The 27,248-nt window shown below is 60.3% G+C and overlaps 1 protein-coding gene across 1 annotated transcript; it reads left to right on the top strand.

The window, feature by feature from the left end:
- Positions 1-10,641: 10,641 nt before the first annotated feature.
- MTCL2 (microtubule crosslinking factor 2) lies at positions 10,642-26,806 on the top strand (the record flags this gene model as incomplete). The annotated part of the gene is made up of 15 exons (XM_080354744.1): positions 10,642-10,854; positions 11,915-12,073; positions 14,667-14,729; positions 18,125-19,357; positions 20,300-20,419; positions 20,584-20,709; positions 21,061-21,291; positions 21,470-21,577; positions 21,858-22,025; positions 23,003-23,254; positions 23,430-23,501; positions 23,847-23,917; positions 24,115-25,564; positions 25,661-25,802; positions 26,778-26,806. Exons 1-15 carry the CDS (start codon positions 10,657-10,659, stop codon positions 26,804-26,806), a joined length of 4,422 nt encoding a protein of 1,473 aa, XP_080210870.1. The 5' UTR covers positions 10,642-10,656.
- Positions 26,807-27,248: the final 442 nt, after the last annotated feature.

Raw genomic sequence — 27,248 nt, forward strand, 5'->3', positions numbered from 1 at the left:
GTCGGGGCCTGACGTCCCGCGCAGGGGCATGTGCAGTCATGCAGCAGGACTGAATCATAACTGCTAACGATGCTGCGAGACTGGTGGGGAGAGCAGCCTTCCCGTTAGCTCTGGGCACGTGTTGCTCTACAGCATGTACAGCAAGGCAGTTCCACACTGCCCTCCATTCATCCCTCACACCCTGGGCTGTGGGACAGGACCTGCGGCAGCTCAACCTGCTTTCCCACAGGCTGTGGGATCAGGAGATGTGCCAAAGCCTGGAAAACAGCATCTGGGGCTGAGATTCAGCCTAGAAGGGGCAAGAGTGCCCCGGGTCCTTGCCCCAATGCAGTGGCTGTGCTGCAGTGCAGGACTGGGGCACTGAGCCCCCCCTCGCCTTCCTGGGGTCCCTTATTCCACCCACATCCCCCTTGTCACCATCATCAGCTGTTGACTGGCCCGAGCCACCACCCTGGGGTCTGCAGAGCTGTAGGAGGGGCTCAATGAGCCGTGGCCAGAGGCACCCATCTGATTTATAGCACTTCCTCAGGCCACAAGCAGCATGGAGCTATTTCTGCAACAGAAGCTTGGGTTTGTTGTAAAATGCTGGTTTTCCTGTGCCAGATGCACAGCTGGTTCAGGGCAGAGTGGGGGTGCAATCCTACCCCATGTCCCAGAGGGTCCCCAGTTCTTGCAGAGGCTCTCCAGGGAGGGCAGGCAGCTGAGCAGGGGGGTGTCACACAATGCCCTAATAAACCCCACATCTGTTTATCTTGGGCAGAAACTGACCGGGGTATGCAGTGGACTCTGCACCCCAGTTGGGCTTGTGTTTGACCCTGGGGAAAAGACTCTGTTGCCTTGGGGTTGTGCTGCCCAGCATTAAAATCCAAATCTGAGCGGTATGGGGGCTCTGTATGGGCAGCAGAGCATCGCTTTCCGCAGCGAGGCCGTGGCTGGCCGTGCTGCCGCAGGGGCAGGCACAGAGGAGCATTTTTCAAACTCAGCCTTTGGATGCTCGCTATGGGTTTGGGGCCGGGTTGTTAACGTATGAGAGACGCGGGCTGGTGGGTGGGAGCAGAGTTGCACAGGCACTGGCCGCTGACGGATTCCCCCTGGAGAGGCACCGAGCGGGGCTGTGCACGCCCCAACAGCTTGGCAGGCAGATGGAGTAAGCCCTGGGCAGCGTGGTGGGGGCCCCAGGGGACCCCCACCCATAGGGCACCTCAGGGGATCCTCAGCAAGAGGGGCCCTAGGGGCCTCCCACCTGTGGGGTACGTGGGGGACGTCTCTCTCCAAGGATGCTCCGCACTGACAGTGCTGCCCTGGGGGATCCCCACCCATTGGGGTGCCCCAGTGACCTGAAGGGTGTCCCAAGGATCCTCATGCACAGGGTGCCCTGGGGATCCTCACCTCCGAGGCTGCCCTGGGGGACCTGTGCTTACAGGGCCTCCTAGGGGACTTGTGCTACTGAGGATGCCCTGGGGACACCCTTCCTCAGACCTGCCCTAGGAGACTCTTACCCTCAGAGTCCCCCACCCACCGGGATGCCCCGGGGTGCCCCTCCCCAACAGGGGTGCCCCAGTGACCTGCTCTGCAGTGGACACACGAGGGGACCCGTGTCCCCAGTGATGCCCCAGGGACCCCCACTCATAGGGACACGCTGGAGGACCTGCACTCACACCCCAGGGACGTGGGCTGCCCAAGATGCCCGAGGGACCTCTTGGCCCCGGCGGTGCCCCCCGGGGATGCCCCGGGGTCCCGCAGTAGCGGGGGGGTGGTTAGCGGGAGTGTGTTGAGCGGGCGGCGGGGCGCTGGGCGGGCGGAGGGGTCGCTGTTGCCGCCAGCACGGCCGCTCCCCCCGCTCTTCCCCCCCTCTCCACCGCCTTTTGTTCGCCGCCCGCGCTCGTCCCCGCCCGGCGGCGGGGCGGGCGGAGCCGGGGCCGCAGCCGCAGCCGCGGCCGAGCCCAGCGCAGCGCAGCGGGACATGGAGGCCGCTCCGGCGGAGCAGGAACCCCCCGCGCCGCTACCGCCGCCGCCGCCGCTGCTGCCGGAGAAGAAGAAGAAGCCGCAGCGGGCACCGTCTCCCGCCCGCCCCAAGGAGGTGCCCGGCTGGTCGCTGGCCAAGAGCCGCCGCGGCGGGGGACACCCGGGCGCGGCCCCGCGGCTGGCGGCGGGCAGCGCGCACCCGCGGCGGGCGGGCGGCGGCAAGGAGGGGCGCCCTGAGAAGCGGACGGTGGCGGCGGCCCGGGCCGGCGGCAAGGGGCCGGTGGGGCGCGGTGCGGCTCGGGCGAAGGGGCGCTGCCGCGGGGCGGAGACGGCGGCGAGCGGGGTGCGGCGGCCGGCACCGGCAGCGGGATCGGCGGCCGGGTCGGTGCCGGGGACCAGCCTGACCGACAGCAGCTCGGAGGTGTCGGACTGCAGCGCCTCGGAGGAGGCGAAGCTGCTGTCGCTGGAGCTGGGGCTCAGCGGCAGCGACGGCGAGTCCCCGGGCAGCGCCCCGCCGCCGCCGCCCTCGACCGGCGAGGCCTCACCGCTGCCCGAGGAGCCCTCGGCCGCCTCCATGGCCAGCAGCCGCCTGCAGCTCAGCACCTCGCTCGCCTTCTCCGACCTCACCGAGGAGCTGCTGGACGCCGGCACCGACGGGCTGCTCCGCGAGCTGGAGGACCTGCGCTCCGAGAACGACTATCTCAAGGTGGGCACGGTGTGCATGGCGTGGCATCCCGGGGCATGGGGCAGCAAGGCTCAGCATCCCTGTCGACAGTGTGGTTCAGCATCCCGTGGCATGGCATTGCACAACATAGCATCCCTGGCTGTTGCATGGCACGGTATGGCATCCCAGGGCAAGGGTCAGCATGGCTTAGCATCCCTGGGCACAACACAGCATCCCAGGGCAAGGGTCAACACAGTGTGGCATCCCAGGGCATGGCTCAGCGTGGCACAGCATCCTTGGGCAGTAGCATGACACAGCGTGGCATCCCAGGGCATGGGTCACCATGGCTCAGCATCTCGTGACAGTAGCATGGCACAGCATCCTTGGGAATGGCATGACATGGCATGCCAAAGCGTGGCTCAGCATGGCACAGCATCCCTGGGCAATAACATGGCTCAGCATCCCCAGGTAGGGTGCGGCATCCCTGGACATGACTGAGTGTGGGGCACAGCTCAGCTTGGCATGGCACCATTGAGCATAGCCTGGTCTGGCTCAGCTGGGCAGCACAGCATGGTATGGCTGGGTGCAGGGTTTGGCACGGCTCAGCCCAGCATGGCATCACTGTGTGTGGCCTGGCACAGTATAGTTGGGGTCAGTTCAGCACAGCGTGGCGCAGCTGGGCATAGCCTGGCATGCTATGGCTGGGCTTGGCTCAGCTCAGCATGGTGTGACATGACTGGATGTAGGGCATGGCTTGCCTAAGCCTGGCATGGCCCAGCTGGACGTAGGGCAAAGCTCGATTTGGCACAGCATGGCCCAGCGGGGTCCAAAACTTGCCCTGTCTCCTGTCTCAGCACAGCAAGGCCCAGCTGGGCATGGTCCAGCATGATATGGCATGGCTGGGTACAGCTTGGCTCAGCACAGCATGGCCAAGCCTGGCATGGCTGGGTGCAGCTTGGCTAGGCTCAACACAGCCTAGGTTGGCACAGCTTAGCAAGGCACAGCTCAGCATGGGATGGCTGTGCTCAGCCTAGCTTGGCATGGCAGAGCATGGCACAGTCTGGCTCAGCCTGGTTTGGCATCCCAGAGCACAGCATGGCACAGCTCGACCCAGCACAGGGTGGGATGCTCTCTGCTGCTCTCCCTGCCTGCTGACTCTGCCAGACCCTGGGGAGATTTTCCACCTCACTTCTTTCTCCTGGTCTCCACACTCCCCGGGGCTTTTTTCCAGGCGTGTGGTTTGATGCCTGGCTCATGGGCGCCTGGTGAAGCCAGGGCAGGCTTGCTGTGTGGGGACAGGGGCACAGGGCTTGGCTCCAGTCACACATGGACCCAGCGCACCCTGGCACACGCTGCCCACTGCAGAGTGGGCACAAACACCCACCAGGTACCGCGTCTCGGTGGGCTGCGGGCATTTTGCACCCTCTGCCCCTCTTCAGGGTGGGATGAGATGCGTGTGGACCTGCTGGGGGGATCCAGGGGCAAGTACCGCATCTTGCTGGCTGCTCCTTGGGTGTCACAGGTTGGAAATCAGACCAGCTCTCAATCACTGGTGCCAAAGTTTGTAAATGAGTCGGGATTATAGCTGCGAGGTGGGAGCTGGGCGTTGGGTGACACGCTCAGAGATGCTCTATCAGGCCGTTTGTCCGTTAGCAAAGCCCCGGTTCACAGCTGGTGTCCCAACTCCTGCCAGAATTAGCAGCAAGAGCTTAAGGGCTTTGGTTTACTGAGAGCTGGAAAAACACAGATGAGGCCCCTTGGGTTTCCAAGAACATGCATGCAAACGCTGTCGTTCCTGTGGACCGAGCAATTGCTTCCTCCATTTCCACGTGATCTTCTTCCTGACAAGCTGCAGGCATGCAGGGTGCAAGTGTCTTAACTGCCATGAGGGATGGCAACTGAAATTCCCCAGCCAGGAGCAGTGGGGAGAGCAGGGCGCTTCTGGAGCCATGCACCAACAAGTGCAGTGGGGATGCTGGTGGTATCTTCCCCTATTCTCCACATCTCCTATGTCCATGTGTGGGTCTCCTCCCTGACATGTGCATCTTGCTCACAGCCGTGTTTTGGTGTTGTAGCTCATGTCTCCTGGAGCTCCAGCAAGAGACTGCCGGGCTGGTACCCAGGCTCCAGCTGGGTAGAAGCTGCAGCCAGATGCACATACCCCTTGTGCTCCACAAAAAGATAGAAGTTTTATCTGATTTCTCCAGCAAGGATTGGAAAATCATGCTGGGCTGCAGCCGGGTGCTGCCTTGTGCCATCTCTGCTAAAAATTCAGGGATTTGAGGCTTTATGGCAAAAATAAAGCCCTAACCCAAGCAGCCGGTATCACCCGCCCTGCTGTGCAGCCCAGATCAGAGAGCAGCGTGCGGGGACCCTGTGAAGGTGGCCCCGGCTGTGGCACCTTCCCTCCCCTCGGCTATGGGTGAATCAGACTCATCAGAGGTGACTTATTTCCTAGGACTCACCCAAACGGCTGCAAATGAATATTTTTTTAATATGTTCATCGGAGCTGAGTAAAACCTGGTGCTTTTTTAAAGAGAAATGAGCCTTTTTTGGGGATGTGGGAGGGTTTTGGTGACGTTTTGGCACGGGGCAGGCGTGCGTGGTGCTACTACACCCGTATGATGTGCGCTGGGTTTCGGGGCTTCCCAGCAGAGCTGTTGTGAGCACGTCACAGCCCTCCGTAGTGCTGCCAGCTCACATTGCATCTTGCCTTGGCTGCCATGGTAAAATGTACATATTTAAGCACACTTCACCTGTTTCTCTTTGCAACCCGGATTTTTGCAAGGCTCTACCTTCCTCCTGTTGCTCTGGGCACAGGGAGCTGATGTTCCCTCTTGCCCATGCTCTCAATTTTGTGCACCTGCTGTGACCATCCCGTAAATGGGTTATTTCAAGCGTTCCTCCAAAGAGTGCAATTTCTCACGTGCGGGTTGGCAGCCCAGTGAAGGAGGAGGCATCTCGGGTGTCCTTGCCCTGTCTCGCTGTTGCTGAGGCGTTTGGTGGAGAGCAGTTCCCAGCCCTGCTCAGCGGGCTGGAAAATGTGAGATGCGATACGGCAGCAGCTGCGGAGGGACAGGCAGACAAAGAGTGGGCACAGGAGAGGGTTTGGAGCGAGGGGAGGGGGTGATGCCTGCAAACCCGCTGCTCTCATGGGGAAGGGACTTCGGTGAGAGCCACGTAACACCAGCAGCACCGGCCTGCCTGCCCCCTCCTGCTCCCTGCGTCACCCGGCGTCCCTTGAGGTTTGCGTGTATTTCCCAGCCCTGTGGAGAAACACAGTGAGTGGGTGGATGCCTCATTTTCCCCAAGGCAGCTGGGGACCTGTGTATGCCACCAGTGAGGGCTCGCTGTCAGCATCCCATGGGGACACTTGGGGCTGTGTGAGCGACCTGGAGGTTGCGTCTGGGCAGCCTGGTCAGTGCTGGCTCCCAGCTCTGCTGCTGCCCAGATGCTTCCAAGCCACAGGGACACGTACTGTGCCCAGGATCCAAGTAACTGCAGGCAGAGCCGGGGCGCAGGGCTCTGCCGTGTGTCACCACATCAGCAGCCACCCTGGCAGGGGCTTTGCAGCTTTTTGCTGTTTCGGACGCTGCACAAGGCGGGTTGCGCTGTGGAGAGCCCCCAGCTGTTTGCCTGTTAATCTATGGGGGCAGGTGTAAAGCTGGGAAATGTTGATTTTTCCCTCGCCGACGTGCTGTGCTCTGTGCTGAGCAGGAGCTGGCATGCCGGCCAGGACAGGGCGCAGCGGGCTGCAGCGTGCAGGCTGCTATGCTGAGCTCCAGCCTGACATGGAGGGAGGGATGGCTGGTGTTTACTGCCAGAGCTGGGCCAGAGCTGCTGTTAATGCACTTAAAGAAACCCCTGTGTGTGACACAACTGTCCCTTACCCATCCTGTGACTCATTGCACCCCAGCATGGGCTTGGCATAAGCTGAGTTTACTGGGACTCCCACACTGGCAGTGGACAGACCTGTGCACCCTGAGCAATTTCCTTCAAAAAACCCCTTTGATTTTATTTTTTTCCCTAGCACATTCTAGCACAATTCCCTCTGTTGCCTGGCTGGTGCTCAGAGTTAATTGAAAGCTGCTGCTTTTGTCCTGTAATCTCCGAGGAAGTGATGCTTGTTGCTCCTGGATGGTAATCCCTGTCTTCGCACGGGGGATCGCAAGCTCTCTCGCGGGCACACGCGCCGCCAGCGCGGCCCCGAGCTCCACACAAAGGCATCGATGCAAAACATCCAGGCAGCTTCCACCCTTTCTCCTCCGTTGCATGTTGCACTGAGGTTTGGGGTGCTGGTGGAGGCTGCAAATGCGGGCAGGGCTCTGTGCCCCTGGGCAGGCGGCTGCTGCTTGGCTGCGCCCCAGAGCCCGGGGCTGCCAAAGCTGAGGGTGTTTGTGCCGTCAGCAGCATGACAGCCAGCCATGGAGTTATTTGCATGATCCTGTTTTGTATCCGTTGCTGCTTTCTGCTTCTAAAAGATAGCGGATCCTGCTGAGGAGCTGTGAGCATTGCACAGCGCGAATTCCCTGCTCTGGGCTGAGCTTGCTGCATTCTTGCAGGCGCCTAAGCCAGCGTGTAACTCCCCTTGGGCAGGAGAACCGAGGGTTTAACTCTTCTGCTGCAAGCCGTGACAGGTCTGATCTGCATTTTGAGCTGTGCTCTGCCATTTCCACTGGTCCCCCTCCTGCCATGCCAGTGTTCAGGGCAGCGTTCAGGTCTTGCCTGTCCTGGAGGAGCTGATGTCCTGCAAGTGGGCATGTGGACGCAGCTGTAGCTGTTACCTTCTCCTGCTCTGAAAATGCACGTTTTGCTTTCCTGAACCGGAACCAGGCAGTTTGCATCCCATCTTGCTGGTTCTTATTTGCCTTAATAATCTCCCCAGGGAGAGACAGCATCTCCAAGGCTTGCACGGAACAGGTTGAAGGTGCCTGTTGTCTCTTGGGTTCCTCCATCAAGTGTAACACAAGTGGGCTCTTTGCTTCTGCATCCCTTGTGCTTTGACTTGTTCAGTCTCCCCAGACTGCAGATCCTCAGTGTCTTTTTCAAGACAGGTGACTTGTAGTGCAAAACCACCATGAAATCTTTGCTGCTGCAGTGATGGGGTGAGCATGAATGCAGTGGAGGAGAATTCCGGAGGATGGAAGGTTAAGCAGCCCGTGGGGGCTGAGAGGCTGTGACTTCATACAAGCATAGGCGCCTGTTTTTTACAAGATAAGTGACCAAGCCTGTCAGTTGTGTTGAAAAGAAGTCATTTATCTTGTCCTCCACGTTGCCCACCTTGTCTCCATTTCACACTTCATTTAGCATCCTTTACGGTGCTTCATGCTTGCAACGCCACCCCTGAATTTTGGATGTTTCTAGGGGGTTCCTCACCATTCTGCTCTCAGCTTTATCCAAATGGATTTTTTCCTTTGATTTTGCTAAGTTGGGCTTCAACACCAGAAAATGTGCAAAGGGCTGTCTTGGACCCCTGAAGCCAGCTGGGGATCTCTGCACACCACGGCTGCCTCCGGCACTGCAGGGCTGTTCTGCCATGGCAGCCCGGCCATGGTGGGGCTCAGTTTTGCTGTCCTAAGCTCTCTTCCAGTTTGCTGGCATTTTGCTGCTCTCTGACTCTAATCCAGCTACTAGGGCTTAGCGGCACGGCTTGCCTCCCAGGGCCACGCTCGGGGCGGACTGTGTGGCTGCAGCCACTCGAGGAGTTTATTGACATTGTGGGGTGCAGGCAAATTCCTGCTGCTTTCCAGTCCCCCCCAGTGCCAGCCTTGCTGCAAACCCCCCATCCCGCTCCCAGGGAAGCACCCAGCCAAGGAGCAGCTCTGGCTGTGTGGCTGGGCTTTGCCCAAACAGCAAGTCACGCCGGACACGGCCTCCTCCTGAAATGATGGTTGCTACAACCTGAGGTATAAACAAGCAGGAGCTCTTAGCACAGCAAGCCCAGGCTTCCTTCCAGCAAATGCAAGGTTTGGCTGGGTTTTTTTCCAAGGTCCCTGCTCCCTCCCCTGCTCAGCCGCTGCCTGGGGAAGCCGCATGGCAAATGATAGCGGGTACGGTCAGCACTGGAGCAGGACACAGGCAGCCCCACCTGCCTCTGCAATCATGTTCAAGCCATGATTCGTGTGACTTTGGTGGCGAAAGGCTGTTTTCCACCACCCTGTTGCAAAATACCTGCTCACCTGTGATGCACAATGCACATTTTCCCATGAAAGCTCCCAAGGAATAGATCCCATCAAACCTGCTCGCACAGCTCCCTGGGCTGGTTTGGCTTCTGAGGGTTTCACTGGTGTCCCCAGGGCTATGGCACTGCCATATGGGGTGGGCAGTGCTGGCAGGGGGTTTTCATCAGGTTCATTGTTCCAAGGTGCGTCGCAGCCATCACAGGACTGTCTGCCAGTGTGTGCAGTTCGTCCCTGGGGGCTTCACACCTGAGTTGTCCGGGGGATGTTTCTGCAGTGATGCCCCTTCAGGGGACAGTCTCTGGGTGTCCCTAGGATGTCCCACTGCCCATCTCGGTTCCTGTGCATCTCTCGTGCTCAAGCCCCGTGGGCAAGAAGCGAAGCAGTGGAGGGTGGCAGGACACTGGTGGCCGTGGTGCCACCAGCTCCAGCAGCCTGGGCTGGGAGATAATCTGGGATTGTCTAATTGACATTCCTTATTTATCACGTAGTGCTTCAAGCCAACAGTGAGTGACTGTGACTGGTCCCCGCAGCTGCTGCCACCCCCCTGCTCTCTTCCTTCAGGCTCAGCTTTGCCTTTCGGGGGAATTCTTGCAGCTGGGGCTTTGTCCGGGCTGGGCGAGCGCAGCAGCAAGTGTGCCAGTGCCTGGCAGAGCCGGCACGGTGCCGCTGGCTCGGGCTGTGGGTCACTGTCACGGGCGGTGTTGGGAGCAGAGGGGTCCTGTCCCCCTCTGCCTGGGGTGAACCGGGGCTCTGCCGCCCCGCTGCCCGCACCAGCCACATCCTCATCTTGTCCCTTCCTGGGCCATGCAGCAGCGTGAGCCCCTCGTCCCTCAAATGGCTGTGGCGTTTGGCAGCGATGGGAGGTGTTTGGTGCTGGGGTGTTTTAGCAGGATTGTGGATGCTCAGTCCCTTCCCTGGAGAGTACTGGGTCCTGCGGTTCTTGTTGAGGAGGAGAACAGTGGGTGCAATGGCTGGAGTGTTTACTTGCAGGGTTTGAGTTGAGACCATGTTCATGGGGATCTGAAAAGAGCTTTGGGCAGCACAGCCTGTTGCCAGGGACCGGAGGGGACAGTCCTTGAGCATCCCTGGTGACCACAGCCCAGTGCTGGATGGGGAGGTGCCACTGGGGTTGCTGCAGGGGGGTCCCACAGCATCCTTTAGCTGCAGACCCAGAGGAGGCTTTGGGTGGGTGCTGGTGCCAGCGGGACATCACCCCCAGCCCTGCTGTGACAGTGACACCACAGCCCCGCACCGGAGGCCTGGCTGGGCTGGGGGAGCTTTGTCACCGTGAAAGCTGATGAGACCAGGAAGGGGTGGGATGGGGACCCAGCCTGGCGATGGCTGCTTGGTGGCAAAACGAGGGGCAACTTCTGGTCCTCAGTGCTGGTGGCATCTCCTCCGTGCCCCTGTATTGGCTCCCGTGTCCTCGCCTGCCATCTCCTCCTTCCCTCGCCTGCCTCCCTGACACATCTTTTCCAAAGACGACCTACATTTTTCTCGCCGCGGCTGCCGGCTGTGCTGCTGCTGCAGCAAATCCTCTCCCTCCACCAGCTTCCTTTTTCTTTCACCACAAATATCTATAGGTGCCCATGTTGGCTGTTCCCCCCAGCTGGCTGGCTTGCTGGTGGGCGGTGGTGTCCAACTGGTTCTGCGCCCTTTTCCTGCAAGGATGGGGCTTGACTTGAAGAGTTTAAGGTCTGTGAAAATGGCTTGTAGGGTAGAGGAGCACAGGAGAACCATGGTGGGGAGAGATCCCAGGGGGAAGAGGAGGGAGAGCAAGCTGCAAGGTCCATCCCTCTAATGTGCATCTCCCCACAGGATGAGATCGAGGAGCTGCGCGCTGAGATGCTGGAGATGAGGGACGTCTACATGGAGGAGGATGTCTACCAGCTGCAGGAGCTCCGGCAGCAGCTGGACCAGGCCAGCAAGACCTGCCGCATCCTGCAGTACCGGCTGCGCAAGGCTGAGCGCCGCAGCCTGCGCGTGGCACAGACGGGCCAGGTGGACAGCGAGCTCATCCACAGCCTCGAGCAGGATGTCAAGGTGAGGCTGGGAGGGCAGCGTCCCCATCTGGGCAGTCCCCAGGTCCCCCAGAGTGATTTTGGTGAGATGTCAACGTGGTGGCTGGTAAGGCAGGAGGGACTGGCAGGGGATGTTGGGGTGCAGGGAGCTCCATGCGGCTGTGTGGTTTATGGGGTGCAGCCCCTTGATGGGAGCGCCACGATTCCCCACTAGAATTATAGGATCATTCTGGTTGGAAAAGACCCTCAAGATCATCAAGTCCAACTATTAACCCAACACTGTCACTAACCCATGTTAGGGCTGGGGGTCCGATCTCCTTCTCAAACCACCCAACAGCCCCCAGCTTGTGGTGCTGCTGCCAAAAACACCCCTGTCCAGCTTCTCCCTTTCTGGGAAAAAAAGCGCAGCCCATCCTTGCAGGGGACAGGAGCCCATCCCCATGGCCTGAGCACCCTCAGCCCTGCAGCGGGGTTTGCTGCTGCCTCCGCAGCACTGGTACCCCAGGCTGGGCAGGGGACCAGGCAGATTGGGGACAGTTTTTCCCTTCATGCTGTTAAGCTCCCTTTATGCTGAGGGCTCCTCCTTTGCAGGGATCTGGAGAGGAGGGATCTGGGCACCCTTCACCCTGGGCCCAGCTGCCTTTTTCTTCTGTAACTCGATGCAGCAGCTCGCCTTTCTCCCCGCCAGCACAGCTGCTGCCTGCAGTGAACGCTGCCTGCTCTGGTGCTCCCCAATGGCTTTTCCAGCCTTTTAGGGGCTTTTCCAGACTCACAGTGTGGGAAAAACATACTAAAAGGTGACAAGCACCCTGCAGTGTCATGTTAGTGCTGGGAAGCTAGGGCTTGCCCAGGGGATGGGGATGCAGGGCAGCCTTGCAGCTGGTGAAGGGGAAACAACAGTTGCAGCACACTATCAAGGGGGCACACACAGGGGCCAGGGGGTCACCCAGCACAGTGGCTGCTCCACAGGGTCTCAGTAACAGCCTGATGATCCCTGCATGAGGACTGCAGTGCTCAAGCACTGCGGTCCCAACCCTGTGCACATTGTACCCAGCCTGATGACAGCCCCATTGTGTCCCCAGGTGGCCAAGGATGTCTCCGTGCGGCTCCACAATGAGCTGGAGGTGGTGGAGAAGAAGAGGATCAGGCTGGAGGAGGAGAACGAGGACCTACGCCAGCGGCTCATTGAGACGGAGCTGGCCAAGCAGGTGGTGCAGAATGAGATGGACAAACTCCGAGAGGTGAGGAGGACATGGGAGTGGGCACCGGGAAGCGTCCCCAAGGCTCTGCTTGTAGCAGGTGTCCTGGCCATGCCCTGTGGGATCCTCCATCCCTGCTTGCATCACTGAAACCCAAACCCTCCTGCAGATGCTTGCGAAACCTGAGCAGCGCTTGCCCTTGGCAAGGCGTTTCATCCCACCCTGTGCGCATGGGGTAGTTCTGCGCTATCCTGGGGGGGCTCTGGGATTTCCCCCCTGCACTAGAGCAGCTTTTTGTGTCCTCAGCCGCTCGCTCAGCCTGGCCACCTGAACCACGCATGACCAAAGCTCTGCACGCTGTGCAGTCTGCCGTGTCCCTGACACAGTGCCCAGTGCTGGCCGCATCCTGACCACATGCTGCTGGTTCCAATGGGGCTGAGCCGCCAGGCTGCATGGCAGCGATGTCCCAGCAATGTCCTGGTGATATCCTGGCGATGCTCCAGTGGTGCTGCAGAGCTGGGCAGGTGCACAATCCCATCTGTGTCCTGGAAAGCCATGTGCCACACATGTACCCATACACACAGGGCCAGGGCGTTCCGTGCCACACTGGGCTTGGGACCAGCTCCCAGCCAGGAGCGATGTCATCCTTGGTGACAGGAAAGGCATCCTGGTGACAGTGTGAGCTTGTGATCCATCGCAGCACTTGTAACCCACTTCCCTACTGCCCGGGATGCCTTTGGTCCCTGGGGAGCCTGGGGAAGCATCACTGGCTGAGCCGCAGGGCAGTGTGTGAGAGGAGACGTGCCATGGCAGAGCTCGGTCCCTGCTCTCACCAAGGACGGGGACACGGCACAGGGAGAGGTGTGTCTGCCACCAGCAGCAGCACAGGGCTTGGCAGGTTGATGCCAGCTCTGGGCAAACCGCAGGACATGGCCACACTGCAGCCGTCCCCTCTGCAGCCACCTCACAAAGGTGGCACTGAGCAGTGTCACCACAGACAGAGTGTCTTGTCCCTGCTCTGCGCAGCCTCCGCTAACAGGCGTGAAATGGGTTTCCCTGCAGCCAGCGAGCGCGGCCTGAATAACAAACGGCAGCAGCGGGAGCTGAGCTCTCACGCTTGAAAAACAAACTGAGAAAATGGTTGCATGGTCAGTGCGTGGGGAGACCCGAGCACCAGCTGCTGCTCTGCCCTGGCCAGAGAGCGTGGGATGGATCCCGCCCCTCTCTGCAGCTGCCTGAGCCCAAAGGGGACACTGAGACCTGGCACAGCTCGGAGCACAGCTCCCTGAGCCTGGGGATGGTGTGTCCCCAGGCTAGCAAGGGCATTGGGGTTACTGGCTGATTGCAGAGTGCTAATTAGACAAATGAGTGAGTTAACAGCCCTCCTCCACCTCCTCTCTCCTGCTGGAGGGCGCAGAGTGTGGCAGAGCTTGTTAGCAGCCAAACACAGGGAGGCTGCGCAGGGCTGGGCTCAACCCTCAGGGCTGATTATTTCTCCCTTCCAAGAGGTTTTTCCCTGTAATTGGATAATTGTCAGGATGGGCAGATCAGCCCCAAAGGCACGTGTGCATTTGCTCCTCCAGCTCTACCCAGTTGCAGCATCTCCTGAGGGGCAGGAGAAATGTGGGACCAGTCCAGGCACCCTGTGCCAAGGCTGCCACATGGAGCTCAGCTGCGATGGGACTCTGAGGCACAGGCACCGCAAGGGGTGCATCCAAGGTGGGGCGATGCCAGCCCACATCTGAACCAGGGTGCTGTGCTTGGGGCTGCTCGGGGCCATAGCAGCCCCGGTCCCCAGCGCAGCAGGGGTGAGGGACGTTGCCGTGGCACAGCCAGCCCCAGGGAGCGGCTCTGCAGCAGCTCCAGCAATGGTCATGGCCTTAATAGGAAAGCCTGGAGCCCAGCACCTTGGCACAGGCAGCAGCTTACATTTCACAGCTGCTTTCTTTGGCTGCTGGGCCTCAGCGCCAGCATGGAAATAGGTCCAGGGCGGCCGCGTGGATCAGCTGGTGCTCACCGAGGACTGCATGGATGTTTTTGAGGGGTTTCTCCCAGCTCCCCTTCTCAGATAACTGGTCCTGCTCTGGGCACCCACTTTTTTCCACCCTTCTAGTCTCTCTTATCAGCCTCCCCATCTCCCAGTTGTCCTTGCTAGCCTGGGGACTGTCCCTTGTGTCCCCAGAGACCCTGAGGGCAGACTCAGACTCCTGGTGAGAAGCCCTCCCCATAGCTGAGGGACCGCGTTCCTTCCTTGGGGAGGAGGTGATGGGGAACGTTCCTTCCGTGGGGAGGAGGTGATGGGGAACGTCATCGTGTGCTGTTCCCACACTGGGATGCCCAACAGCCATCCCTTGCCCTGGGGGTTGGATTCCTGGCTCCATCCAGCCCATACAGGCCCGTGACTCAGCCTCTCCACGGCTGCTTTCCTGCTCGCTCGCTGCTTGCTTGCCTGCAGGGGAAATTTCTGGTCAAACCCCATGATATGATGCTCACCAGACACCCAAAGCAGGGAGCCTCAGACCACCAGGGCTGTGGCGTTTCTCCTGGCATTGGTGTCTGTCTGCGCTGGGTCTGTCTGTCCTTTCTGGGGTGCATTGCCATTGCTGCAGGTAACGACTCTCTCTTCTCTTTGCAGAATTCCCTGAAGAAGCGGGGGTCTCGCTCCATCGGGAAGACCGAGAAGAAGCCGTCAGTGCAGGTATCAGCACCGCACGTCCGGGACACGCCGTGGTGGCGCTCTGGCACCCCGGGTCTTGGTGCCAGGATTAAATCTGGGCATGGCAGCACCATCCATCCCCTCGCAGGGCTTTCCTGCCTTTCAGAGATCCTGCACAAGGGAGGGATTGATGTGCTGGGCCACCCTCATTGTCCTTAACTGCTCCCTTGTCTCATTTATCAATGGAGCATCAGTGGCTGGTGGCTTTAACCCTTTGCTGTGGACTGCAGTAAGGACTTGAAAGACTTGGGCTTTTACATCTCAAAGCTGCTCCTGCCCTTGGGTTGTAGCTGTTGCAGCCGATGTCCCTTCTACCGGTGCCAACAGCTCAGCTCAAGGGTGGCCTCGGAGCCCTATGGGATTTAGGGGAGCTGAGGGTCCCCGGGGGGCTTTTTTGAGGCTGAGCTGTCCCTGCTCATGCCAGGGTGCTGGGGCAGCACCGGGGAGGGGGATTTGCCGGATTTCAGCTGTCACTTGCTGTTGGGCTGAGCTGCTGTGACTTGCTAATGCTGTTACCGGGGCTTGGAGGGGCAGAGCTGCTGTTGCAGGAATAGAAATGCAAGTGTTTTAATGCTGGAAAAATCCTCTTTCAATGGCAAAAGACCTAAAAGATTTCTTTTGGAGAGTGGATCTGCTCCCACAAAGCTGGGGCAGGGATAGAGACACCCATGTAGGCACTCCTGCCTTGTGAGAGCATCCCATGGTGGGGACCCTGAGGGTTCCTGGGTGACCTGTGTCATTGCCGGCACAACCCACCCACGGGACACAGATCCGCAGGCCCTTAAAGACTTTCAATTTCAGTCTTTTATTTATCACCTCCCTTTAACTCCATCTTTGAGAGCCCTTTCAGGCTCCCAGAGTCCTGCCCCAAAAGAGCAGACTGTGACTTTGCACCTGCACCCAGCTGTGCCGCAAGCCGAGGGGGCTCTCCGGGAGCCCCTCCGTCACCACCCTTCCCCAGGCTGAAATACAGCCCTTCCTCTGCCTCCTCCCAGTGCAGGAAACAACCCCCAGCCCTGGGCAGCCCTAAAACCCCCTCTACTTCCTACCCTGCTACGGAGCTGAGACTCCTCAGCCTGAGAACAAGGGGCTGGATGCAGCCCCAGCTCTGCAGTGGGACCAAAGCTCCAGGAAGGAGCTGGCGCTGGAAAGCAAACCCTGAGCTTCCCCGGGTGCAAACGCTGGGTGCCCCCCCAGTGCTCCCTCTGCCGCGCAGCCGTGGCTGGGTGGCCCTGCGGGCACAGATGCTTGTGACTCATTGGTGGCTTCCTGGGCCCCTTTCCTGCCCAGCCGCACTGGGTGAGCGTTGGTGCTCCCCGAAAATGGAGCTGGGGCACAGCTGGGGTGGACAGACCCACTGCTGAGGTCTGCGCCGGACCCCAGGAGCACTCGAGGTGGTCTTGGGGACACGTGTGTCCCTCCAGAGATGCCAAGGGGCAGAAGGACATGCTGAGCTGCTGCTGCTTTTTTTTTTTCCCTAGAAAAACAGGAACTGAGGTCATGTCTGCCCTGGCGGGGAGAGCTGCGGGCGCCAGCCCTCCCCTAATCTCCGCAGCTAATTAGGGGGGGCACAGCTTTAATGCTCCTTGGCGATGCCGCGTCTCCGTGCACAAGCACAGAAGAGCTGCAGGCTGGTCCCTGTGGTCATGGCGGGGTGTCTGGGGAATGAAACGGCACCCCAGATTCACAGGACACCCCCCCCTCACATTGCCCCCAGCCTCAATATAAGCAGCTTGGGAAGTCTGCAGAGTAAATGGCTGCTGTGGGGCTTGGGGGAGGTGAGTGTGGAGGGGTACTTGGGGGATCGGGAGCACCCAGAATGGAGGGCAGCTTGTTTCTGCCAGCCAAGGGAACTGGAAAGGGGATGAGTTCAGCCAAGCAGAGGGTTCCCAGGGCCAGCAGCCACCTGGCCAAAGGGCTCAGCCCCCACCAGCACCAGACGGGGCTCCATTGGGTGCTGTGGGACGAGGGTCCCAGACCGGCAGGTCCCCTCCTGGCAGCACCAGCCAGAGCTGGGAGCACTCGAGTGACCCTGCGGCATGGGAAGCCACAAGCTGGACATCAGGAAATCCTGGTCCTCCGTCCAAAAAGTTTTCCGAAGCAGAGAAACGGTCTCACTGGGCAAATAGCCAAGATCCTTGCTTCTAAATTTAAAAAATGAAACAAAAAGCGTGGAGAACAGTCTTAAGAAGCAAAGGGGCTCATGAAGGGACTGGTGCGGTGATACAGGGGGTTTGCCTGGGTTTTCTGTCACCTGGTGAGGTGGTGGCAGCAAGGATGACTGCTGGCCAAGGGCTGGGACTTCAGGAGGTTTCCAGCCAATACCGCTGCTTCTCCACCCCATGTTGGAGTGTTTGGGCTGAGCAAGGGGAGCAGAGCCCCAGCCGGGGGGTGCAGCCGCAGCAGTGCAGTTGTTTCAGCGCTTGCCAGCTTTTGGGAGGAAACCTTGTTGGTGGCTTTTATTTTCCTGCACAGAATCTGACAGCTTGCCTTCCCCCTCGGGCTGCAATGGGGCTGGGCTGGCTCCCCCCAGCCCTGGCAGTGGCCTGATGTCCCTCCTGGGGCCAGACCCATGGGTCTCCTCTCCTGAGCACTCTGCCCTGTCTCCAGGATCTCCCTGAAAGCTTCCAGGGTGGATTATTTTTTTTCCCCTCCATAAGCAGCTCTACTGGGATCACCGGGGGGGGCAGCATGTCCCCAGGGTCACTCAGAGCTGCCATAGAATCATAGAATAGTTGGGTTTGAAGGGACCTTCCCAGCTCCCCAGTGTCCCCCCTGCCATGAGCAGGGACATCTTCACCAGCTCAGGGTGCTCAGAGCCCCGTCCAGCCTGGCCTGGGATGTCTCCAGGGATGGTTCATCCACCACCTCTCTGGCCAACCTGGGCCAGGCTCTCACCACCCTCAGGGCAACAATTTCTTCCTCATGTCCAACCTAAATCTCCCTCCTTTAGTTTAAAACCATCACCGCTTGTCCTATTGCAACAGGCTCTGCTAAAAAGTCTGTCCCCATCTTTCATATCAGTCCCTTTTAAGTATGTAAAGTCCACAATAAGGTCTCCCCGGAGCTTCTCTTCTCCAGCTGAACACCCCAACTCTCTCAGCCTGTCCCCCAGCAGAGCTGTTCCAGCCTCGGGTCATTTCTGTGGCTCCTCTGGCCCCTCTGCAGCAGGTCCATGTGTGTCCTGTGCTGAGGACCCAGAGCTGGACCAGCACTGCAGGGGGGTCTCACCAGAGCTGGGCAGAGGGGCAGGATCCCCCCCAAACCTGCTGTTCATGCTGCTGGGGATGCTGCCCAGAATACAGTTGACCTTCTGTGCTGCAGGCACACAATTCTTGGGAGCATGATTCTGACACCTGCACCCTCTCGGTCCCCAGGAGGACAGCGCGGACCTGAAGTGCCAGCTGCATTTCGCCAAGGAGGAGTCAGCCCTGATGTGCAAGAAGCTGACCAAGCTGGCCAAGGAGAACGATGGCATGAAGGAGGAGCTGCTGAAGTACAGGTCCTTGTACGGAGACCTCGACAGCTCCCTGTCCGTGGAGGAGCTGGCTGACTCTCCCCACTCCCGGGAGGCCGAGCTGAAGGTCCATCTCAAGCTGGTGGAGGAGGAAGCCAACATCCTCAGCCGGAGGATAGTGGAGCTGGAGGTGGAAAACCGTGGGCTGCGGGCAGAGATGGATGACATGAAAGGCCAGGGGGACAGAGAGCTGCCGGGGCAGGACACACGGTTCCTGGCAGGCATCTCGGGCTGCGGGGACGCAGGGGACACGGTGGCAGAGCTGCGCCGGCACCTGCAGTTCGTGGAGGAAGAGGCCGAGCTGCTGAGGCGCTCGCTGCTGGAGCTGGAGGACCAGAACAAGCTCCTCCTGAACGAGCTGACCAAGTACAAGTCAGACCACGAGCTGGACGTGACGCTGTCGGAGGACAGCTGTTCGGTGGTCAGCGAGCCCTCGCAGGAGGAGCTGGCCACGGCCAAGGTGCAGATCAGCGAGCTGAGCGGCAAGGTGAAGAAGCTACAGTACGAGAACCGCGTGCTGCTCTCCAACCTCCAGCGCTGTGACCTGGCCTCCTGCCAGACCACCCGGCCCATGCTGGAGACCGACGCCGAGGCCGGCGACTCGGCACAGTGTGTCCCCACCACCGGCTGGAGAGGCGGGATGGGCAGCAGCGAAGCCGACGGGCAGGACAGGGTGCCTGGAGGTGGGAAGGTGCCCGATGGTCCCACCAAGCTTCTCAAGGCCAAGGACTGGGAGACCTTGCTAGGCATCCGGGACCAGGCGGCGCTTGTCAGCAAAGCGATCGACGTCTTGATTTCGGATGCCAATGGCTTCAGCTCCGGGCTGAAGGCGTGCTTGGACAACGAGTGTGTGGGGACACTGCTGGGCGAGGCGGTGGGTAGCAGTGGCGAGGGCCCCAGCGATGCCAAGCTGATGAACGTGCTCCTCATGCGGCTGGGTGTGCTGCAGCAGGACCTGGGCTGCTTCACCAGGAAGGTGGACAACCTCACCAGTGGCCTCAAGGAGCACATGGACTCTTTCCCCTTTTCCAGCCCTGGCAGCCATGACACCACCAAAGAGGGGCTGCAGAAGGAAAATGCCTCCGACTTCCAGGTACGGGCTTCTTCCCATGTCCCCTGCAGCAGCCGCCGCTTTATTTGGTGCCCCATTTCCTCACGCTTTAACAGAGCAAAACCCCAACCTCTTAACTTAACCTCCCTCCTGCCTCTCCAGAGCAAACCCCAAACTAACACCTCGCTGCATGCCAGTGGCACTGGGGACAAGGTAGGACTCTGCTCCAACAGAGTGTGCCCAGGGCAGGAGATGGTGGCACGGGCTGGGGGCTCTTTTGGGTGCAATCCCACCTTAGCAGGGGCTGAGGCTCTGGTTGCTCTCTCCCAGCTCAGCCCAGTGACCCTGGCTCAGAAGCTTTTTGGTTATTGGGGATGATCTGGGTGAGAGGAGAGCAGCATGCAGCCCAAATTGCGGGGACGTCGGTTGCAAGAAACCTCAGCCCGCAGTGGTACCCAGGCAGGTAATTTGGAGAGCAAAACCTCCAAGGCAAGTCTGCGTCCGATGGGGAGCACCTTTGGAGCAGCGGAGAGCAGCTCATGCTCTGCCGTCCCCGTTTCCAGGGGCTCAGCTGATGCTGGGGACCAGAGATGTTGATGGAGGTTGGATCTGAGGGCTCAAGCCCCTTTCTGGAGCACACTCGCTTGTTCAGAGTCCTATTTTCCTGCATGTGGTCCCACCAGCCCCAGGTCTCAGTCTCCCCCAGTCACTGCATGGCACCGTAACTGGTGTTTGCACATTTTTTCCCTCTTTCTCTCTTTTTTTCCCCTTTCCCCAAACAATCCAGGCCACGTGTCTCCTCATCCTGTGTTTCCTTTTGGTTTCCACATTGTCTCCCGCCATGGTGATGAAGCTCCTTCTCCTCCTCATCCTTTTTGTTGTCTTGTAGTTCTTTACTGTTTCGGAGACCCATTGTTTTGTTTTCTGGCTTTTTTTTCTTCCCGCTCTTTTGGTTTGTTCTCATTAACTTGCCCACGCATGCAGCAGCCTGATTTTAGGGACGCCGACCCTTACCGCATCCCCCATGCCAAGGACACGGACACTGTGCAGCCCCGGAGCTACAAAACCTGCCGGCCAGAGGAGAGTGACTCCTACGCCACCGAGGTGCGATGTGGGCAGGGAGCTGTGTCCCCTTGGCCAGCAGGGCTGGGGAAAGGGCTGCAGCAATGGGGATGTTCCTCTGAGAGCTGGGGACGAGGGAATCCACGTTGGGGAGGGACATGGGGAGCCTGGCACAGCTCACTGTCCCCATCCTGTCCCCGTTGCAGATGAAGGAGCTGCAGCTGGTGCTGTCAGAGGCCAATGAGAGCCTGCGGGGACTGCAGGAGCAGCTCTCCCAGGAGAGGCAGCTGAGGAAGGACGAGGTGGACAACTTCTCGCAGAAGATCTGCCAGGTAAGCTGTAGCAGCCCTGATCCCTGGGACATGGGTGTCCCTGTGCCCATGGCCGTGCCACCTCCAGCTCCAGGCTGACGGCCCACTTGGGGACCCAGGTGTCATGTGGGATCACACACAGTGTGTCCCATCTTCAAAGAGCGTGGGGGCTGAGCACACTGCTCTTTGCATATGGGTGTGCAGCCGTGCAAAGCTTCCACCCATAGTGATGCCTCGCTGTCCCCGCTGTTCCCATCGCACTGCCAGGGCGTTGCAGCTCCCCAGGCTTGTTAAATACAGGGCTGGCACCAGGCTCAGCCCAGCCGCTGGGGCTGTGGCACCACATCCTGGAGCCCACGCATCTCTCCACAGCTGAAGGAGGATCACCAGAAAGCGCTGCTGCGGCGGGAGTTCGAGCTGCAGAGCCTGAACCTGCAGAGGCGGCTGGAGCAGAAGTTCTGGAGCCAGGAGAAGAACCTGCTGGTGCAGGAGTCACAGCAGTTCAGGCAGAGCTTCCTCCTGCTCTTCATGAAGCTCAAGTGGTTCCTCAAGCGCTGGCGCCAGGGCAAGATGGTGCACAGCGAGAGCGAGGACTTTTTGGAGGTACTGTGAGCTGGGGGGCTCCTACCTTGGCTGCTGTGGAGGGGGAACCATGCTGCTGGGCATCCACGGGGCTGTCCCTTGTGCCTCCATGTCCCATCCCAGGGCCGCTCAGGTGTCTCCAATCCCTGGCCTTGTGCTGTGAGTCTGCTCCTCACCCCATCCGCGCTGTCTCTTGCAGGTGAACAGCATGAAGGAGCTGTACCTGCTGCTGGAGGAGGAGGAGCTCGCCCCCCAGCAGCAGGCAGACAACAAGACATGCAGCGGGGACACCTGGACCCCCAACACGGTGAGTGGCGTCCCCACGAGCCAAGGAGTGGGCAGGATCAGCCCCCACCATGGCTGCATGGGATGGGGTGGATGCTTCTCCCAGGGTGCATGGCCAGGAGGGGACATTCCCTGCTGACATGTCACCCCCAGGGGTGGTCCCCTGAACTAGTGGCACCCCCTGTCACTCACCCTGGGAGTGGGCAGCCTGCGGGGCTGGGATGCAGAGATGCTGCTCCTACGGGGTCCTACCCCATTTGGTCACCCCCGGCTCCCTCCGCTCACCCTCGATCTCCCAGCAGCCCAACGAGTGCATCAAGACACTGGCGGACATGAAGGTGACCCTGAAGGAGCTGTGCACGGAGCTGCGGGAGGAGCGGCGCGGTGCCAGCGAGCTGCAGCAGCAGTTCACCAAAGCCAAGGCCGCCTGGGAGATGGAGCGTGCCGAGCTCAAGTGCCACATCGCCCAGGTGGGAGCCATGGGCACCCTGCGGGCTGGTGGGGACGTGGGGCTGGCTGGGGGGCTGCTGGCACCGTGTGCCCAGTGCTGGCGGTTGGGCAGGGCTGCAGAGCAGGATGGCACGGTGGGAATCTCAATGAGCAGCTGCTCCGGCAGGCGAGTTTCTATAGCAACGGGGCTGGCATGAAAATCTGACTGTGGCGCAGCAGAGGATGCTCTTTATTCCTCTGCTGGTTTGTCTGGGGCGGGCGGGATGGTACCGGGGCTCAGCATTCCTCCCTGGGTCACAGCACGAGTGGGTGCGCTGCACCCCAGGCATGATGTGAGAGGAATATACGGCTGTGGCGATGGCAGGAGTTGGAGGCAGAGCAGCCACAGCACTGGGGAAGCTGCTGCCCACAGCAGCAGTCCCATCGCTCCGTGGTGAGGAGGGGTTTCAGCTCCCTCACACTGTGCTGGCAGCAGCCCATGGCCACACAACAGCTCCACTCCCAGGTGCGGGTGCCAGCACCACCCAGGCAGGATTTCCTTGGGCAGAGCTCAGTGGTGGTCCCTGTTTCCCCTCTCTTCCCCCAAAAAGTGAGCAGAGTTCGCTGGAACCCCAGTTCCAGGTGCCAGCGGGAGCAGCATCTCCTGCTCCGGCAGCCCTGGGGCGATGCTGCACCTCTCCAGGAGCCAGGTCCAGGAGGCAGAGCTCAGGATTGCAGACAGAGCTCAGCCGAGCAGGCAGGATGTTCAGCCCGTGTCCCACTGGGTGAGCGGCTGCCGGGCCGTCTGGCGTGACATGGCTGGAAGCCAGCGCTGGCTGCGGCTTGGCTGTGCCCATGGGCAAGCCATGCTGCGTGACATGGCTTCGGGGACACACTTGTTGCCCAGCCTGGACCCACACTGGGAGCTGGGATGCCCACAGCTTTGCCCCTTTGCTGAGGATGTCCAGCGCCGTGCTGGAGCCATGGGGCCCCCACAGCCACCAACGTGTCCCCACAGCTGGAGTCAAAGGCGGGCAAAGGGATCACGGAGCGTGCGCTGCCGGACTGGAAGGTGGCATTGAAGAGGGAGCGTGAGGAGCACCAGCATCTTCTAGCTGAGTCCTACAGCGCTGTCATGGACCTCACCAAGCAGCTGCAGATCAGCGAGAAGAACTGGAACCAGGAGAAGGTGGAGCTGCTGGCCCGCTTCAAGGAGGAGCAGCAGCAGGCAGAGCAGCAAGCAAAGGACCTGCAGAACAAAATCAACCAGGTATGATGTCCCCTCATCGTGAATGTGTCCTCCAGCCTCTGCTGCTTGCCTCCCTGTGCGTGCATTAAGAGCATGGAAACACTCTTGGAACACACACCAGGGGCAAGCAGCAAATGCTTTTTCTTGCCCAGAGGGGCATGTGTTGCACACGTTGAGTGACTAACATGTTCTCCAGTTGCAGAAGGGAGCCAGCCCATGGGCATTGAAGCACTCTGAAATGGAGAAGCATGGCAGCAACTGGAAAGAGGTGGGCAGGAAAAGGCGGAGGGCTCTTGGGGTACTTATTAGACTCAGGTCTGTGCTAAGGATTAGATGGGAGGTGATGTGAACCTCAACACCCCTTGAACCAGGGACTGGGAGAAGGAGAGGATGGAGTGTGTGGGTGAACCCCAGGGGCTTCAGTGGGGTTATAAAAAGTTGATTTAAATTGGATGTGGTCACCATGAGCCCCATGTAGCCCTGGGAATGGGATGCTGGGCCTAGGGTAGGTGGCAGTGTGGGAGGGGAGCAGGGTGCATTCCCTGCTCCAGCCTAGCTGGGCACTTTGGTCCTGTGCTTGCTGATGCCAGAGCTTTCTTCTGTGTCCTCTTAGGCTCTCAATGAAAAAATCACAGACAAAGAGACAATCTCTGAAGCAGAAGCCAAGGGAACCAACCTCAAAAGGTGGGTGCACTGGTGCCTGCATGGTCCCCAGGGCAGGGAGGAGGCTGCACGGGGCTGTCCCCAGGCTTGGCAGCTGAGGGAGGATGCAGCAATGGTCCAGGGTTGTTCTGGAGGCCAAGGGCTCCCATGAGGAGCCCAGGAAGGTCCTGTCGGGTGGGAGCAGGGTGTCTCCAGCTGCCTTGTCCTCTCTCCCACAGGACCAAGTCCGTTTCCTCCATGTCAGAGTTTGAAAGCTTGCTTGACTGTTCTCCCTACCTCCCTGGAAAGACCACGCCGGGGCTGGGTGACCATTCTCGGGGCAAAAAAGCGTCTGCAGCCGCCCAGCTGCTGCCCAACGGGATCCGGGACAGCGCCGACGTTCTTCCCTCAAACTGTACATATGTGAATATTGAGCAACCTGGCCCCGACAGCCTGGCCAAGGAGAAGCTGGGCATCTCCTCCTGGGACTACTCGCGAGCAAGCAGCCTCTCCAGCCACGACCCAGCACAGAAACAAATGCAGAGGAGCTACACGGCGCCTGACAAGACGGGGATCCGCATCTACTACAGCCCGCCGGTGGTGCGGCGGCTGGAGGCACCTCTGGTGCACAACAAGGAGGGGAAGATCATGATTGAACCCGGTTTCTTGTTCACCATGGCCAAACCGAAGGAGCCGGAGGAGTCAGCCAGTGCCGAGAGCACCTACAGCCAGTGGCTGTGCAACTTCTCCAAACAGCAGCGGGAGCTCCTGGATGGCGGGACGGTGGAGAGCGCGGTGCCGGCGGTGCCCCGCTTCCCCTCGTCACTGCACGACCTGGAGATCTCCGGCAACATGAGCGATGACATGAAGGAGATCACCAACTGCGTGCGGCAGGCCATCCGCTCCAGCTCGCTGGAGAGGAAGGTGAAAAGCACCTCCAGCCAGACGGTGGGGCTGGCCCACGTGGGGACACAGACCATCCAGACGGTGAGCGTGGGTCTGCAGACTGACCTGCCGCGTGGCAGTGGCGTGCACGGCAAGAGCTGGTCCCCGCGCAGCTCCTCCCTCGTCTCCGTGCGCAGCAAGCAGATCTCCTCCTCCCTGGATAAGGTCCATTCCAGGATTGAACGGCCGTGCTGCTCCCCAAAATACGGCTCTCCGAAGCTCCAGAGGCGGTCTTCCTCCAAGCTGGATGCCTCCAAGGACAGGAGCCTCTGGAACCTGCACCAGAGCAAGCAGAATGGCTCCGCATGGGCCCGCTCCACTACCACCCGCGACAGCCCCGTCCTCAGCAACATCAACGACGGCTTGTCCAGCTTGTTCAGCGTGGTGGAGCACGGCGGCAGCACCGAGTCCATCTGGAAGCCAGGATGCCCTGAAAGCGGCCGGGCCAAGCCTGAAGCACCCAAGTACGGCCTCGTGCAGGAGTTCTTCAGGAACGTCTGCGGGCGGGCACAGAGCCCCACAGCCCCCCCAGAGAAGAAGGAGGCTGCTGGGGAGGAGGGCGGCAGGAGAGCTGAACACCCCAGCCTGGCCACCCACCACCCATCCGAAAATATCTCCCGCGTCTTGAACAAGAAAGTCCTCAAGCAGAGCAGCTGCGAGGACCCCAAGCCCTCATCCCCTGGCCAAGGGAGTAAGGACACAGCCCTGCGGGACCCCGACCTCATCTCGGCCATGGCCAGCGAGGTAACGAGGCAGGGTGACCCCCGGGGTGTCCCACCGTGGTGGGGGACGGGGTGCCCAGCCCCTCTAAACCCCCCTGTGCCCTGTCTATCTTTGCAGGACATGGCGTGTGACTGCAGCTCCCAGTCCCTCACCTCCTGCTTCGCCCGGCCATCCCGCTCCGCCATCCGCCATTCCCCCTCCAAGTGCAAACTGCACCCCGCGGACCCCCCCAGGGCGGAGGAGAAGCCGGGGGGCTTGAGTGAGTGAGGTGGGGGCCGGGGGACGCAGCCTGCCTACTTTCCACTCTCCTGCTGGAAATACACCCGCACTGGTGCCCCGCAGGGGCCCCTCTGGGAGGCATTGCGGGCGCATCTGTCTCCTAATCGTCCCCTCGCCCCCGGGGGACGCTTATGAAGCAGATGTGGAGGCTGCTGGTAGCCCCGGGGTGCATGGGGACATCCCACTGGGGTTGCTGCTTCACCTCCCGCCTGTGCAGAGACTGGCTCCCTCGGAGCCACTGCTGGCAATGGGGGGTCCTCACTGGTGCCCACCACCCCAGAAGTGTCAGGTGAGACCCCGCCGCGCCGAGGGGCCTCGCCAGGGCCCCGAGAAGGGAAGAGCAGCTGGGGGCGGCTGCTGGTGTAGATAGGGCAGGGCTGGGGTGAGGCGCAGCAGGGACACTGTGTGGATGTGATGGATGGAGGCACGATGCCGCGTTGGGTGGAGGGTGCTGGCTCCAGCCCCTGCGGCCGCTGCCAGCGCTGCCCGCGCGTCCCTGCCAGCACCATTGCTGCGCGGTTGCATCAGCCACGGGGCCGCACGTGCTCCCCGGGCAGGAAGGAGGCGGGGAGGGTCCCTGTGGTCACCCGCGCTGGGCTGGGGGGGGCCCTCCCTGGCCACTGTTCCGCTCTGGAGGGGCTGCTGGGGGTCCTTCACTGCCGGGAAGGGGCTGGGTGGCCTCCCTGGCTCCTCCAGCTGCAGGGACGGGGACACCGGTGCACAGCGTGGGGCGAGACAGTGTGTGCGCACTCATGTGCGTGCGATCTCCTGCTGCCATCCCGAGGGGCCACAGCTGTGCTGCCCCCCTCCATTGCACCCACCCCCCTACCTGGGGCCACTTGTAGTTATTTGCTCCTTCAAGTGCTGAATATACATATTTCAATTTTTTTTTTGTTTTTCTTTGTTTTGTTTTGTTTTCGTTTCTCCACTTTTGGCTCTGCCCAACTCCGGACAGCCTGCAATGTAAAACCAAGTGCTTTTTAAAAATACCGAAATGAGCTACATTGGAGATGCACCAATTGGATTAAGAGATTGTGGGCTGGGAGGCTGCAGCGTGGCCGGCGGTCTGCACCACACGTCCCTGGGTCACCACCAGAAAAAGCCTTATCTGGGGAGGGAGGAGGCAGCAGCCACAGCCCCCGCAGCGGTGCAGAGCTCCCGGGGCTGGGGGCTGCGTCCCAGCCCCACACAGAGCAGCGGTGCTTCCTCTGTGCAGCCCCAGGAGAGAACAGCAATTTCAGAAGCAACTGCCTGACCTATTTTCGAGCTGTCTGCCATAGGGGCCAGGCAGGGATTCACCCACATGGAGCTGCCTACAGGTGCCCACACCTCCTGCGCTCTGTGCATGGCTCTGGGGCTCTGTACATTGCTCCAGGACCTCTGTGCATTGCTCTGGGGCTCTATACATTGCTCCAGACGCTCTGTG

This window comes from Nesoenas mayeri, assembly GCF_963082525.1.
Source record: "Nesoenas mayeri genome assembly, chromosome: 16".
NCBI lineage: Eukaryota > Metazoa > Chordata > Aves > Columbiformes > Columbidae > Nesoenas > Nesoenas mayeri.